At 36.9% G+C, this 17,028-nt stretch overlaps 1 protein-coding gene across 1 annotated transcript in view; it reads right to left on the bottom strand.

Annotated features, from left to right (window-relative positions):
• The window catches only part of NDUFS4 (NADH:ubiquinone oxidoreductase subunit S4), a 39,524-nt gene extending 22,843 nt beyond the window's left edge, over positions 1-16,681 (bottom strand). Inside the window, exons 1-2 of the mRNA XM_087715487.1 lie at positions 16,522-16,681; positions 5,216-5,288 (exon numbers count right to left, since the gene is read on the bottom strand). Coding sequence (XP_087571613.1) covers positions 5,216-5,288; positions 16,522-16,640 — 192 coding nt within the window. The 5' untranslated portion in view covers positions 16,641-16,681. The remainder of the gene's footprint in view (positions 1-5,215; positions 5,289-16,521) is intronic.
• Positions 16,682-17,028: the final 347 nt, after the last annotated feature.

The raw sequence follows: 17,028 nt of genomic DNA, 5'->3' as shown, positions 1-17,028 counted from the left end.
CCCCAAGGAGGCTTGAAAAAAAAAGGGGCCCATTTTCGTGAGGTTTGCAGAGTGCAAAAACTTTTTTTCCCCCTTTTGGAAAGCTTTTTAACTGATTGATGAGAATTACATTGATCAAGTGCTGTGCCAGCATAAACACCTACCTATCTACTATATTTCTCTCTATCTCTATTTCTCTCTCTCTCTATCCCTCTACCTACCTACCTACACACACACACTCTCTCTCCCTACCTACTGTATTTCTCTCTCTCTCTCTCTTTTTCTCTTTCTCTCTCTCTATCCCTTTATCTACCTACTTATCTAACCACTCTCTCTCTCTCCCTACCTACTCTCCCTATTTCTCTCTCTTTCTCTCCCTCTCTATCACTCTTTCTACCTACCTACTTTAAAAAAAATGCCTCTTCAAAACCTTGGTTCGTCTTATACTCTGGTGCGTCTTATACTCTGAAAAATAAGGTACATATAACCAAAGTTGCACTCTCATTTGCCAATTTATTTCACAAAGACTACATTTTCTCCCTATATTTTATTTCAGTAAATCTTTTTCAAAGACAGAGAAGAAAAGGCTCTTTTGTCAATGACACAACCTTCAATTTAAATACAAAGCTTTGGTCATAAGGTTATTATAATCCTTCCACTGCCTGTGTCCAAGGTACAGCTGTCCTCAACTATGCTTTGAACTGGTACTAGCTACAAAAATATATTTGGATGGACACAGAACAGTAAAGCAAATCTTCAGTAGCTAAAAATGGAAAACAAACAGAACTCATAACACAAATTAAGCAACAACAATATTGTTCTTGGCTATACAAGGTATTCTTGAGGAGTGTTATTCAGTGTTGGGGTGAGTAGCAAGCAACTGATTAGCCCAACTAAACAGCATTGCAGCATATGTAGTTGGATTGAACTGGACAGTCCATTTGAGATAAATCTTCAGTAAGTAATATGAGTGGCTTGGCTTGCACCACTGGAAGTAGAGTAGTAGTACAAAAGTCTGGGGCCTGTTCCATATTTAGACTGTTAGGTATCAACAAATGCAATCTATTTGTTTCCTATCCATGTGTCTACATTTCTGTAATTCTGCTACCACATCACATATCTGATGGCACAGCATAAGCTAATTTGTATACTGTATTGTTTCCAAGGATATTTAAGGAATAACATGACTCCAAGAATTTCATTGACATATTTGTTTTGTCCCACACGGGGGTGGAGCATAAATTTGTTTTACAAGATTTCTAAAGTTCTTTAATAAAAGTTATTTTGTAACTTTTTAATTCTAATAAAAGCCATAATGTAGAATTCAAGAACAGAAAGTTTCTGAATGTGTTCTGATTTTGAGTCCCAGAAGAAAATAAAGCCCCAAATTCTAAATCATAAAAGCCCATTCCAATGTCGTTGTCCTTTTCACTTTATAAGCTTAATTTACAACCTTTGACTATTGGTACCAAGTTGGTACTTACTCCTTCAATTTCCTAATGGTAAATTGTACTATCAGTTTATGTTATCCTTGCCTTTCACAAGGTTATCAGTTCAAATTTTTTACCAAGAAATCCATAGCCATCAACCTTAAAACAATGAACACATTTTTATTACATTATCATATGTCACTAAGCTCCAGAACATTTACTGAAGTCTACAAGAAATTTCCACACAAAAGTCATAATGAACTTTCCTTTTAGGCCTCTAAGCAAAACCAACCCAAATAAAGACAAATATTTCAACTGGCAGTATTCATTCGTCTGCAGGCTGAGGTCAAGCAGATCAAAGAAGCAAACAAGGATCAGAGAAATGCTTTCACGCCTCCCCCCCCCCCCACCGAAAGAGAGACCATGAAAAATAGTCTTGCTGGTCCTCACTATTATTAGTGGATGGGCAAACCATTGATTAGAAGAGAATAAAATCTGCCTTCTCCATTCTATGAATAAAAGATGAACTGAACTTAAAGCCACCCTCTAAGATAACTTGAGCTGAGTTAGTTTACCAAAGGTAGCCTGGACTGTGTTGTGGCTTGCTAGTTGCCAGCGGAGCTGGCAGCAGATTCGGACAGTGAGAAGGTTGGGAAGGAACATGTGTCAGTCCTGCAGTCTGGGGAAGGCTCTGATGAGGGCTCTGTGTCGGAGGCAGAGAGGGGGCCACAGCCATATGCCAGTTATCAGCTGCCTTCAGAGTCAGACATCAGTGAGGCAGATGAACGGCTGGAGCCTGTTCCCAGTGTGCACATGCACAGAGTTGCCAGACAAAGGGAATAGCTAAAGAACAGGGGTTGACTTGGGAGTAAGGCCACAAATGGACGATGACTGGCACCTCCCAGAGGAAATAAAAGAGGAGCAAAAGGGGAGTGAAGCTTGCAGGAGACAATTAGTTTGCTTAATTGGTTTGTGACGCTCCGAGACTCCTTGCCAAGTTTTGCAGATATCGGCTTGTCAGCTCTCCAAGCCAGATGAGGTCTGTGACTGTAAATCCTCCCTTAAAAGACTTTTCTGGATGTGAATGAGCAGAATTCACAGTAAATTAATAAAAGGGATTTTTTTTTTTTTGTTATGACCAGGACTTTGCTTCATGCTCTTGGGAAGTCTAGGTCAGAACAGACTGTCTGAGACTGGAATACACAGATGATATAAAAGTGCTAGTACCTATTAAGAAGTATTATAATATCCTTCCCTTTATACATAAGATCACATATTGCTGTGATTATCTGGTCAAATCTATATCAGAATATTTTCTGACTGAAGTCCATAATTTTAGAAAATGTTTCCTCTCTTTTTTCCTTATGGAAAAGTAGGGAAACTAGCATGTTAGGAATTCTACTTTCAATATTATAGGAAGATTTTTCTGACAGAAAAATTTACAGTCATATTTATGATGCAAGTTTAGTGATAATTGGACACTAATATTAACAATAATCTCATTGTATCTACTACATACATATTATTTTAGCATAAAACTGAATAAAGAGAGCTACTTCTATATGTTTCTGGTTTTAAATGGAAAAACAATGAAATAATACTACCAATAAATTCAAAATTTGAGCTGGATTAAAAGACATACTGACACGGTGACTGAGGCCAAAAGTCTGCAGAAACAGTTGAAGGAAAACCATATGCAACATACAAGGGGAAACATAATTTAAACAATAGCATTGGAACTACTTTTGTTTCATATGTGAGGCAGTAAATCATTTTAAGCTTCACTGAGGGAGATCATCACAGAAATCTCACATCAGCAACAGAGAAACCCTACAGGAGCCACCTGAAAACAGATAAGATCAAATAGCTTTCAGCTCTTTAGGCCACCCCCCAGATCTTAGAACTCCAATTGATGGTTTAGATGTAGCTTGCTGTTAAGTAGTAGGAAATAAGAATGCTATATTTTAGAATTCTTCCACTTTAGCTTCCTAGACATACACACATAAACAGTTCATGGTTGTCCCTTAGGTGCTTTTATAAAAAGCAAATGGACTTTCTTGGTTTTTTTCCTTGGAAATGTTTTGCTTGTCATCCAAAAAGCTTTTTCAGTTTCTGGACCTTTGGTCTAACTTAAAAGGTAGTAAAATAATTTTCTACTAGATATAGAATTCTATTCATTTACGTTAAATGAAATCATCCAATAGAAAAAATCATTTGTGAAATGGAGTCAGTCCCACATTTTGAGTCCTACTCTAGAAGTTATTACAAAATGTTGCTTCATTTACTAATTCTAAGAATTATTACTATACAGAAGAAAATAGGAAAAATATTAGTTACAGCTAGTAAATAATTCAATTAAAATTATACAATACATTGGCTTCAACTTGAAAAGCTAAGACTGCAACTGCTAAAATATTTGAGAAAAAAACAAAATGCAACTGAAGTATACATTATTAAAGAGAAATGCCATGTATTCAATTAAACTGTCATCTCTTTTATATTTAATGCCCAAAAAATGAATAGTGAAAATTTCTCTACATCAATTATAACAGCAATGAATTCAAATAACGAAACAAACTTCCCTTAATGTTACCTATTTTCCTTACTTTCTTGCATCCCAATCCAGCCATCCTAATAAGATGAAAAAAATAAGAACACTTCCTTCTGCTTAAAACTTTAAATTTATCAAATGGCAGTTACAAATCATCACCACCAATAAAAATTAGATACATTACTGAACTTGCATTGTGTCAAAATAGTAGTCTATAGTGACAAAATTATCCCTGTTGAAACCTCCGTTATTATTGTAAGCTTTCAAAATTCATTTTTTTAAAGTGACTTTATACAGATCTATTCTAAGTGTGTTTTGTGTTTGCTTTCATAGAGATTTGTTACTATTTTTCACCTCCAAAATTAAAACACAGTAATGTCAATGGAGATTATTATGTAAGCCATGATATATCAAGTCCCTTGAATGCTTTACAAAAAAAACCATCCAGTTAATGAATAATATAGGCATAAATATTACAGCATCAGTGTTTTGGTAAGAAGCCACACATTGTAATATACTGGAAGTTAAAAATTATGAACTGGTAATGATTAGCAAAAGAATACTATACAGTTGTTTCTGATTGTGATCCTTCATGCACATTTTGGGCAGAATATATGAGCAGATTTTACAATCGACTTATAAGGGGCATTTTTATTACATTTCTTTAAAAAGGGTAAATCTAACAATTAATTTTAATAAGCATTATTGAATCATGTATGACTTCATGATTTCATTCAGAAAAGTATTTTAAAATGGCAAATTGCATATTAATACATTTCTTCCTAAACATAATACAGGTATAGTGGTACGCCAGTACTTGACTGCTTTAAAACTCATTGAATTTAGTACTCGACACATTTTGCCCCGATACTCATTTGTTTGATACTTGACAAGCAAACTAGAACTTGTCAGTTGGCTCATAACTAATATATTATTCCTTAGTTTGGTACTTGTCTTTTTTGGTACTTGTTGTGCTTCCTGGAACCAATTAATGACAAGTCCCACGGTATGATTATAGTTATAATACATAATTTCATAATACGTGATTAAATGTGTGGAGTCCACATATTAAACCTCCATGCACCCTTATTAGACTTGAATGCCTTTTGATAAGTTACTATAGTTTGTATTTTAATCGAAGAACTTTGATATCTGGCAATTGCACTTACACTGATTCCCAACTACGGTATACAATTCGTAGTACCTGATACACAGAAATATCTTCAAGGGAATATATACATCAGAAAAGCCTTACCAATTTTTGATCAACTGTGATAACTTGTGTATCTTGGTCCTGTGCCAGCTGCCATGTGGAAGTCTTCAGAGGCCTGCAATGCAAGATTTAAAGTGAAAAATTGATTTGTCCAATGAAAAAATAGAGACAGACAAATATAATAATGATTTTCATAGCAACGATGCACAGTTCAACTGAAGACTTAATTGCAGCTTTGAATGAGCAAGTGATGACAGCCTTGAATTGGATTGTCTTTGTGACCATGAATCCTGTAATGTACTCTGGAAGCAAGATATGCCAAGAACAGCGTTTCTCAATCTTTTACCATCTGTGATCCCCTTCCATCCTTGTTTTTCTCCGGTGTCCAGGACCCATCACTAGATATGGACATAAAAGTAACTGGTGTGTTTTTTGATGTCTGCAAGGCAGCATTTGCAGTATTATATACTTAGTTTCTCTGTGGCACCCTTAATACATGCCATGACGTCCTGTTACATGTTTTTCACCTGTGCTCCCCTTTCAAATACCCTTGGGCTCCAAGGAGGCCATATGACTCCCAATTGAGGATTGCTGACCTAGAGCAGTACTGAAACAAGATGAAGAACGAATCCTACTGGGCACAGATAAATGTCTACATTAGGAATTATTTTTGGTAATAAAGGTAGTGAAATGGGGGTACTTCTCCGTTCTCATGAACCTGAAGGTAATGGTCTGTAGCCTTATTTCAGATGATCAGATCCCTTTTGGGTACAAGGAAGGCTACGGAGTCCTTACTGGGTCACTTTGTAGACTAATTGGTTAGATTCACTCTGAGTTTTAACGCCAGCTGGTTTTATAAAGGTGACTGATATATGATTTTGTTCCATTATCTGGGACAAGATTCTGCTTGTTATTCCTGAAGAAATCAAGTCCTTGATATTATGATCTCTACCACCTGAGTTCTGGATTTATGTCTCTCCTGGTCAAGGCCTCCTGAATAGTGTTATGCAATTGGTTCCAAAAGGCAGTTAATACCTCTTTGTGACAGGAGTTGGTGCCACTTGTCTTGAAGTAGGCAGTCGTCCACCCCTCCTTAACTGTGTTTAATAACTGTCACTCAATCTCTTAAGAATTTCCCTTTTTAAACAAAACTTGTTAGAGGTGCTAGATGCTCAGTTCAACAGGCTCTGGAGAAATCAATTATCTAGAGTCTTCAGACAGGTTTTAGGCCGGGTCATAGAATCATAAAAGCATTGGCCACATTTGTGGATGACTGTTTATGGAGATTCTCAACCAACCAGGTCATGAATGTCCCAAAGGTGCTTTTCAAAAGACAACTGAACTTTCTTTAGTTTTTCCTTGAAAATGTTTCATTTCTCATCCAAGACACACACACACACCAGTTGCCTTTATAATCCAAAAACTAGGAAGGGTACCTTCTGAGATGTCTGCCATGCCCACATACCTTCTGTAGGCTCTACCACCTGTCCCCCCAATGTCATTGCCCTGTACCATTACAGCTCTCTCTCCATCCTAATTTAACATCTACCAGTAGACAATGTCAATGTCAAAATTATTAACAGACACTCAGTTGTAGATTTTTAAAACAAGGACTCTGTTGAGACGCTTATCCAGTGTCTACAGACTTTCAGGACCTAAAAACCGACAATCAAACCATGACTCAATCCTAGCATGTGGGAGTAGTCTTGATGGAGTAGCACTCTGCACACACAGCCAGATTTTGAAGTCCTCCTTTTACTTGAAGAACAGGTGGCAACCAAAGTTGTGGGAGGAGAGGTTGCACAAGGAAGCAATTCATTTTGTGTGCAAATTGCTCACTTCATGGACTGGGAGGTCCTGCCCACAATTATTCATACTCCAGGGACTTTCCAATTGAATTGCTCTTATGAATTCTACATGGAGCTGTCCTTTACAAATAGACAGAGTTGTTCTGGTAAATAATATGCATGTTTTAGGAGTGTTCTCAGTCACACCTTGGCAGCATGTTGGTTGCTGTTGTTTATTTAAAATTGTTGTCAAATGTCTACAATCACTCACTCATATAAGTCTTTCAAATTAATTAAATAACTAAATAACTAAAATCAGCCTGTAAACAGCTTACCCGTATGAGATTGTCTCTTTCCACTGCAAAGGAAATCTTGCCCAACTCAGAGCAATTAAAAAACAACAACCATAACTTGATCTTATCATCCAGTTGAAATCCAATCAAAGCTAGAACTATAAGAATTCATTGGTGATTAGTTACATTCTGTGAGGTTCTGTGTGGTAATAAAACTCCCACTTCAAACTGGACTCCTGGTGAGTTACATGGAGACATTGATGTCATTTTATTGGTAAAGATATGGAAGTGATTTGCCTTTTTATGGGGAATAAAAAAAACACCAATTCCCAGTCTAACCTACAACTTTCAGGTTACCTGTGGGTACCTCCTCTGAGTAATAATCAGGATTGCCCTGTCTAACTTTCTTTACCTGGATGTAGGTAAAAAGTGCAAGACATTCCTAGGGAGAATGTATTCAATGTACCTTTTCACTCTGAACTGCTTAAACTTTAATGAACATCCAAGGCTTCACTATTATACCTGACCAAAACACTTTTAATTCATGGTGACACGAAAAAAAAGTTGTCATCTAGTTCTTGATGTTGCTAGCTTTAACCATAATTTAGTTTTCCTAACAATATGTTAGGAAATGTGATGCACACTGTCCATTATTACACAAGTTGGACAGTCATATAAAACTTATAAATAAATAAACAAAGAAACACATTTAAAATTGCTTTAATATATCTGAATAAGCAAATTATATTTTTCAGTAATTACTGCTTGGAATCTTGCTCACTGGAATTCTGAAAAATGGTGACAGTTTCAGCTGAAGTTGATGAACAATTACTAAAATTACTAAAGCAATTGTTTAGTAAAACCTCAAAAATTATTTCAGAGAAGACTATAATATGAACCATATAAATGCATTGTATCACAGAACGTGAATCATATTTTCAGATTTCTATTAGCACTGTTAAAGTCAAGTATATGAGAGCTAAAAAGGAGCCATTTTAAATTAGAAGAAAAGAGTTTCTTGGTAATTCTTATTTTAATGACAAAATGTATTTTCTGTGGCTGTCTCCAAAAGTCCTATCAAACACATAGACAGACACTATTAGCACTTAAAATTAACCCTGGTTCAAATCTCAAACAACAGATTTTCAGGGCCAAATTACACTTACTGAAATTACAGAACTGTTTTTTTCTCATCTAGAAATAATTACAATAGTTTAATCTAGAAGTTTCTAAAGCATGAACAATTGACACCAAAATTCTCTTTTCCAGCCATAGCAGATAAAAACCATCACCTATATCACTATCATCTACAGAACACCGAAAAGGGCACAAAGATACTGAAGTGGAATAGAAATCATCTATCGCAGATGAGGTTTTTTTTCACTGAATATTTTCAAAGAACATAAATAACTGCTCTGAAAGTCAATTTCTGGTATATCTCAGTTCTATTATATCTCCACCATTTTTTTAAAAAAATTCACAGTAAGACATTATCAACTGCTCTATTTATCAGATCAAAGTGCTTGGGTATTAAATATTTAAATTTGGATTTAAATCATTACAAAGAAGACTTAGTTTAATGATTAAAACAGTCATAATGGCAGATGGTACAGGATAATAAAAACAAGGACAAATAGGCTGAAAAACAACTTCTATACATTCATACATCTATCTTAATATTTTGCTATACAATTCAATTCCTTGTGATTTCATAGATTTATCCATAAAATGTTGTTATAAAAAGACAGAGTGGGTTTCTTTTCCAGGATATTTTATTTTATTTTATTGCTCAGTCTAGTCTACAACTAAAGTATCCGATGGAATCTACCATCCAAACACCAATCAAACCTAATCTGAGAGTTTCTCAACTCAGAAAAAGTAATCTACCTGCTCAGTTGTGTTTTTTTTCTCTTTTAGAGTTAAAAAATGTGAAATCTTTTAAAGATAAATTGGATTAAAAACATGGACTTGAAAAATATATTAAACTAGGTAACACCGAGTACTTGACACTCTCTTTTTCGTCCTCACACATATATCCCAAACAACATGAAAAGAATAATTCTCTACTTTCGCCTTTTAAGATAACATTAGCTTGAAACATATGCAGATGCTGCTTTTCTGAGATGTAAATAAATGTAACAAAATAAACCTAATTTTAACGTTGGCTGTTAAGGTCAAGAACCTACGTGGTCTCAGATATCAAAACCAATTTGTATAGAAAGTTCACCTGTCTTTTGTAATTGAACTCATGACCCCTCAAGTACTAAATGCATTATTAAGAAAGCACACTATTAAAAGACATTCAACTGGATATTACAAACAACTCCATAAAGTTTAAAACTTAAGCCTTTCAATATAATAGATACCATTAAAGAGGTATTTTAAATTCTTCCCTGGTATCAGATGTCTAAATAATTCATCATCTTTATGCATATAGTTACCTATTAAAAGAAACAATACAGTACTTAAGAAAAAGCTACTTGCTAACCAAGAAGCAGCTATCCTAACTGAATTAACAGATTCCAAACTTTCTTTACCTAAAATATGTCAAGAATAGTTTTCATATGATACACAAATTAAAGAGAACAATTATTGTGCTCATTCAACAATTTCTTAACTACTGACTAGTGCTGGAATTCTGTAATTGTGGGCTGACTGCTGGAAACTGTGAGAAGAACGGGGGTGGAAATATTATTTCCAAAACACCACAGGTGACCCCGTGCTTTGCCCTGCGTGTTTTCTGAAATGTCAAATGTCTCCCCACAAATATATTCAGATCATACCAAGGGTGCATTAATTATCACAATGTAACTCAAAAGTCAAATTATTTAATTCCAGAAGTGCAAGGAATGAAAAGCTAATGTTCTACAACCCACCTCACATTGGAAAAGGCTATGTCCTTTCACTGTTCAGAGTGCTTTAGAACTGCAACATTTTGTTATTTATGTTAAATAATTCCCCAGTCATGAAAGATATATTCATCTTTTAAAATGTAAATGCTAGATTCCAAACTAACCTTTAGCCAGATGTTCCAGTTAGTAATTGCTGATCAATTGTAGGCAATATCAAATGTGAATGATTTTCAGGATCTATTTCAGTTTGGCTTCAGGTCTGTTTTACAGGATAAACTGTTTTAATTGTCATGTGGGGTAACTTATGCTGGAAGCATGACTGGTTAGACATCTCAGATCAAGTTAAATAGAATTCCTCTTAAGGGTGAACTTATACTCATGAATTATTCACCGCTGAAGGCCTGAATGAACTAAATGGGTCAAGCTGACCTAGACATGTCATAAACAATTCTCAATATTTCAATATTTGTTTAATTTATTTCTAAATATAATATATGAGGCTCATTGTAACAATACCTAGCAGGTATCGGCTGACTTTGATAAAAGCTATAAAGTGTCCAGCCTAATTAGTATTTGGATGGAAGACTGCCGGAATATTGTTAAAGACTCAGACTAGATTGGAATATTTTTTTAAAAATGAAGTGGTGATAAAAAATATCTGATTTCCATATAATAAAGAATGCTATTGGGAATATGTTCAGGTAACCACAGCCCCCCCCCCCCAAGTCTTGTAAAGTCTCATCATAATGGTGGTGATGGTGGCAGTAGGTGTTCCTAGGGGTTCCACCACAAATGCGCGAACGACAAAAGCGCGCCTGACTAAACCGCGGTGACAAAACCGTGGTGACAAAACCACGCCGACGAATGAGCGCTGAAGCGCGCCGACAACAGCGCGCCGACAGAAGCGTGCTGTAACCTAACCTAAACCTAACCCTAACCCTAAACCTTACCTTAACTTAAATCGCGCTTCTGTCGGCGCGCTGTTGTTGGCGCGCTTTTGACATCGCGGTTTTAGCGCCACGGTTTTGTCAGCGCGCTTTTGACGTTCGCGCTTTTGTCGGGTCACGTTCCTAGGAGGGATGAGCAAAGAATGCAGGGAGTATTTGCCAAGAGAATATATTCCCAGTAGGTTTGAAGATCATTCTGGCTGCCCAGCTAAAGCAAGCAAGCAGCAGCAATGTAAGAAGATGCTGAAGCAGATTATCACTTTAGTAACAAAAGCATTCATTTATACTGTGTGGAAAAAATCAATGGTAAACCTATCTTGTATTTTTATTAAGAAAACCACATAGATAGAATATATACAATGACTGACAATCTAGGGCCACATGATAGGCCCTTTCAGGTCTAACATTAGCCAAGCTGTGAAGTAAAATTTGAAAGCATCTCTTTTCCACACTGAAATCAAGTTTATAAACTTTAGGGATTAGGCCACCTTGAGTTCTACAAATTAAAATTGTGTGATATAAATCAAATACTTAAATATGTAAATTGGGACAGGTAGATTAATAAGTGGAATTTGAATTATTAAAAATAAATTATGACACTTTAAAAAAAATACTGGATGTTGAATGTTTATGAGGTGAACTCAAAGTGGTAATTACTGGTTTATCAGAAAGAAGGATTCTTTTCCATTAAAATACTCAGAATATATGAATCCTTTCTACTAGGGTCCCAAATTAATGACAGGACATGGATATTTTACAAATGAGAGGGTCTTTTCAATTATAGTCTTCTGTCCCTAGAATTCCTTCTCCTAAAAACAACATGATTGTTCAACATGTACCCTTTTATTTTCAAATGCACTTGAAGAATCAATTCTTTGATCCATTTGGATTTGTTGTAAATCCTTGATTTACAACGGTTCATTTAGCACTGAAAGTTACAATAGTACTGAAAAAGTGACTTATGACCATTTTTCACAGTTACCACCTTTGTTGCGTCCCCATAATCATGTGATCAAAATTTAGATGCGTAGCAACTGGTTTATATTTATGACCATTGCTGAGTCCCAAGGTCATGAGATCACTTTTGCAACCTTTTGACAAGCGAAGTCAACTTAACAACTAGGTTACTAACAAATCAACTACAGTGATTCACTTAATAACTGTGACAAGAAAAGGTTGTAAAATGGAGCAAAACTCACTTAACAATTGTCTTGCTTAGGAATGGAAATGTTGGGCTCAATTGTGATAGTAAATTGAGGACTACCTGTACTGTGATTTTGCATTTTAAGTTTTTGATCTGTACAGTTCAGTTTTTGACTGGTTTAAAAGTATAAATAAGTATTCTATTACAAAATGAGTTTTCTTTCAGTCTCAGGAATTAATGACAAACTACTACCAAGATCGGAGAGCAACTGGACACATTCCTAATCAATATACTGTAACTGCTTACGAAAAATATTCTCTACTACTTTTTATATTTTTAAATGAAATCCATTTTACTTTTGTCCTAGCAAGTTACAATAGATGATTGATCCTAGACAAATAAAGAATTCCACAATATTAACTAGATTCTTAATAGTTATGTGCATGTACTTAGCTGTGTAATGAATTTGTCATGGCTGGTAAGCTAAATGGGGAAAGGTGTGGTTAGTATTTTGATGGGGGACGCAGAACTGGGGATTGAGATGTTAGAAGGAAAAATCAAAAAGTAAACCATCAAACCATTTAAAAATGCCATGGATGTGTCCATAAATCAGCAGGAATTGAGCTTAACTTGAAGAAGACTTTAGATTAATCTGGATTTACTCATTAGTTTACAACAGGGATGTCAAACTCAAGGCCTCAGGCGAGGTCCGGCTTAGATCTGGCCTATGGAGTTGCCCTGGAAACAGCAAAGGACCAGACCGTGGTTCCTCTGCCAGCAAAAATGGAGCTCCATTTTTATTGGCAGAGGGTTGCAGGAGGCCGTCGTAGCTGAAAATGGAGCTTGCAAGAGCCGCTGGAGGCCCTGCTGAGCTCCTTTTTTGCTGGCAGAAGGTTGCAGGACACCATCACAGCTGAAAACAAAGGGCGGGTGGCCCTTCTGAGCTCTGTTTTTACTGGCAGAGAACTCAGGACGCCACTGGTGCCCCAACACAAGTGACATCGAGTTGGTCACTCCCACCCTGTTCCCCCGAAGTCAAACACAACCCTGATGCAGCCCTCAATGAAATCGAGTTTAACACTCCTGGTTTAAAACAATTCCATGGGAAATGTATAAGTAAAGCTAAGTATCATTAGAATATTGTTTTGTTATTGTTAACTTATAACCCATATACCTAATATTTCAATTCTTTAGCCATTGAATGAAATGCACTTGATCTATTTTCAATGCTACACTGAAAGACAATTATTACTCTGAATAAGAGAATGGTGAGAACAGTTCCTGGATCAAGTGGATTTTGTAAACTGGACTTAGTAACAGCTGAATGAGCATTTATAGCTTGATCTAAAACAATTACATTTGAATGTAAAAGTTCAATAACTATGTAAATATAATTAAATTTATTTCCTACTTTACTTAATAAATTATTCTTTTATTAGTCTTAATCTTATCATCAAGCTTACTGATTGAAAAACTGATTTCAAATACTGCTTGAAAATACCAGGTTTTTTTGGATACAAAGACCTTAGAGATGGGATTTCTCATGCCAACAACCAAATATGTACTTTGTAATGAATAACAATCTTGGAATGTTAATGATTAGTTGCAATATAATGGCTGGTTTAAAAACCAGATTGGTCAAAGTGGACTGCTGGAGAACAATATTGTCAGAAGTATAAAAATAAAGAAATACAACTTTGTAGAATTTGGGTTGCAAATTAATTATATTCATGATATATTCTTCATAATATGTTCTTCTGCATTTTGATTTAATGGATACTTGGTAGCAAGTAGGGGTACACTACCATCTTAGCTTTGAAAATGAGCATTCTCTTACAAAATGATGAACTAGCTTTTAATTAAGAGTAGCCTAAAGTATGCTTCTAATGTCGGATTTTATACTACCTAAGAGATGTTAAAGGAATATTACACAAACAACCATACCAATTGCTTCACTTCAAGGAATTGCTTAGCTTTTTAGGAATGGTATAAAGCATAATGTGCAATTTGCATTATGTAAGACATCCTTTTCATTATTGTAAAGCAGGGGTGTCAAACTTGCATCATCACGGCGTCGTTATGTGACGTATTGTGACTTTCCCCCCTTCACTAAACCGTGTGTTGAACGTGGCCAGCGTATGACACATTCAGCCCACAGGCCACAGGTTTGACAGCCCTGTTGTAAAGTATCATATTGTATGCAGGCATATACAATTAGGGTGTTTTTACAACATTCCAAATAACACTGGGATATACGTCATGTTATGTATTAATTTTCAGTAATAAAATACTTGGAGCTAATTGGATTTTGGCTATAAAATGACATAAATTCTTCAACATTGTTTTCAGTGGTTTTACATTTTTGAAAACTTTCACTTGGGAAAGTTAAGAAAAATAGTTTTACACTCCAGGTGGAGGAAATTTTATTGCTAATTGTACCTACTTTTTATATTGAAATAAAGAGATCATGAGAGTCAGTTTGATGTAATGGTTAAAGCATTGTACTAGAAACTGGGAAATTGTGAGTTCTAGTCCCTCTTTAAACACAAAACCAGGTGGATAACCTTGAGCCCGTTCATTTCTTTCAACCCTAGGAAGGCAATGGCAAACCACTTCTGAAAAGCCTTGCCAGGGAAAATGCAGGAACTTGAGGTCTTAGAGAGAATCGGAAATGATGGAATGGAAGAAAAAAATTACAAACGATATTGTTCTAGAGAAGAAAAACAATGGTCTATTGGAAGCATTGGAAGCATAAAACTTCTGTCCACTCAAAAACTCAAATTTTTGCAGTACACTGCCCATAAATAACAGACCAGCTATTTATGTGAAATAATCATTTTTGCTTTATAACAAAAATATACAATTTTACATTGAGAAGCAAATCTACACTTTCTGAAGAAAAATCAAAATCTATCTAAAGAGTGGTCTGATTCCTTAGAAACTTAACCATGATAAAAATACCCCCTTCTATGTTTTGAAATTTTAAGAGTATCATCTCTGTAGATGAAACTTGATTCAATTGGCTATTTACTAGAAAAACTAACATTTTATTAAATTATTTTGACACACATCTCCCCTATAAGGTGACCCTGAGTGGATAGTTACTATTTCTAGGTAGTTGTCACTTTTTCATACACCTTGGAATCTAAAAAAGAAAGGAATTTGCAAATTTCTGTAGATGAAATTTGATTCAGTTGGATATATACTAGAAAGAATAGCATTTTATTATTTTTTTACGCCACCCATCTCCCTTACAAAGTGACTCTGAATGGATAATTATTACTTCCAGATAGTGGTCACTTTTTTCACAAACCCTGGAATGTAAAAAAGAAAGGGAACTGCAAATATGGGAAGCTTTGAAAGGCTTAAAAAGGTAAAGGTTCCCCTCACACATATGTGCTTGTCGTTCCTGACTCTAGGGAGTGGTGCTCATCTCTGTTTAAAAGCCGAAGAGCCAGCGCTGTCCGAAGATGTCTCTGTGGTCGTGTGGCCGGCATTTCTAAATGCCAAAGGTGCATGGAACACTGTTATCTTCTCACCAAAGGTGGTTCCTCACCAAAGCATTTTTACATGCTTTCGAAGTGCTAGATTGGCAGAAGCTGGGACAAGTAACGGGAGCTCACTCAGTTACGTTGTGCTAGGGATTCGAACCTCCGAACTGCCAATCTTACAAGCTCAGCGTCTTAGCCACTGAGCTACCACATCCTTGAAAGTCTTATGTATCAATAAACCAACCCATATTCTAGGAAACATAACTTTCATCCTAGACACAAAAAGTATGCTTGTCCATTCATTTCTCCTTACACAGAGAATCAGCGGAAGGTAGCATTGCAGAATGACTGCTGTAATCATCCTATCTGGACTGATAACGATATAGCCCTATAGCCTCCATTGCTCGGATGTCAAGCTTCCCTGTTTCAGCCTACAACCACGTGTAGGAGGAATCCGATCAACACGCAAAACGTTTCACGCACGTCTGAGAAGTTCTACTATTTCGGAGCATTTTCCTTCTCCGATGCCGCAGCGTCCGCTTTGTTTTGACAGCTTGTCTTCCGCTACCCCTCCCTCCAACCCCAGAGATGGCAGAAGCGGGATAACGTCCGCTTCGCCGGGGTCTCCTGAAGGGATTCCAAATGAGGTGCGCAGCTTTTACAGCCGGAGAGGCGAAGCATCCTCAGGGCTCCGTTGCCGGTGCTGCCTGGAAGGCTAAACGCCTTCACCTCTCCCACTTTCGCGGAACAGAGGTCGAGTGGGTAGGGAAAGAGGATGCAATGGGGTGGGGGGATCCGTCTAGCCAAGGAGCCACCCGCCCCTTCTATAGATACCTGGCCCCAAGGGCGAGGACAGCTTCGCTCCTTCTTCCTCCTCCTCCCCCGCGCAGCAGGTGCCTCGCCGCAGCCGTTGTCATTGAGATCTCCCGCAGCAACAGCACCACCGCCGCCATGATGGTGCGAACAGCTGCTTCCGGGAAGGAGCGTCGCTAGGGACAAACTACCTCCGTCCTCGTCAGGAAACGCGAAGCGAGGCCGCTGAAATCGCCGAGCAGACGAGGGAGGCGGGTTTGGAGGGTGGTTACGGCCAATGCAAAATAAAGGGCGGGATAGTGGCGGGCAGGGGCGATGTGGGAGGACAATACTTTTGGGGGTGGGGTGTACATAGGTCAGTCCCTTCTGAGCGTTGGGTGGAAGGCAAAGCTTTAGGAAGTGGTTCCAGAAATCGGAGAATTAAATCATTACCCACCATTGAGTTGACTTGCATCCCCCTGAAAAGAAGCAAGTTTGTTTTAGGCGTTCTGGGTGTTTTGGGGCAAAAAAATCTTCCTGTTATATCGG

This window comes from Thamnophis sirtalis, unplaced genomic scaffold (assembly GCF_051295495.1).
Source record: "Thamnophis sirtalis isolate CommonGarterSnake01/CBP01778 unplaced genomic scaffold, rThaSir2_p1.2 scaffold_5, whole genome shotgun sequence".
Lineage (NCBI taxonomy): Eukaryota > Metazoa > Chordata > Lepidosauria > Squamata > Natricidae > Thamnophis > Thamnophis sirtalis.
The sequence above is the reverse complement of the archived record's forward strand: the minus strand, read 5'-3'. Positions and strand labels throughout refer to the sequence as shown.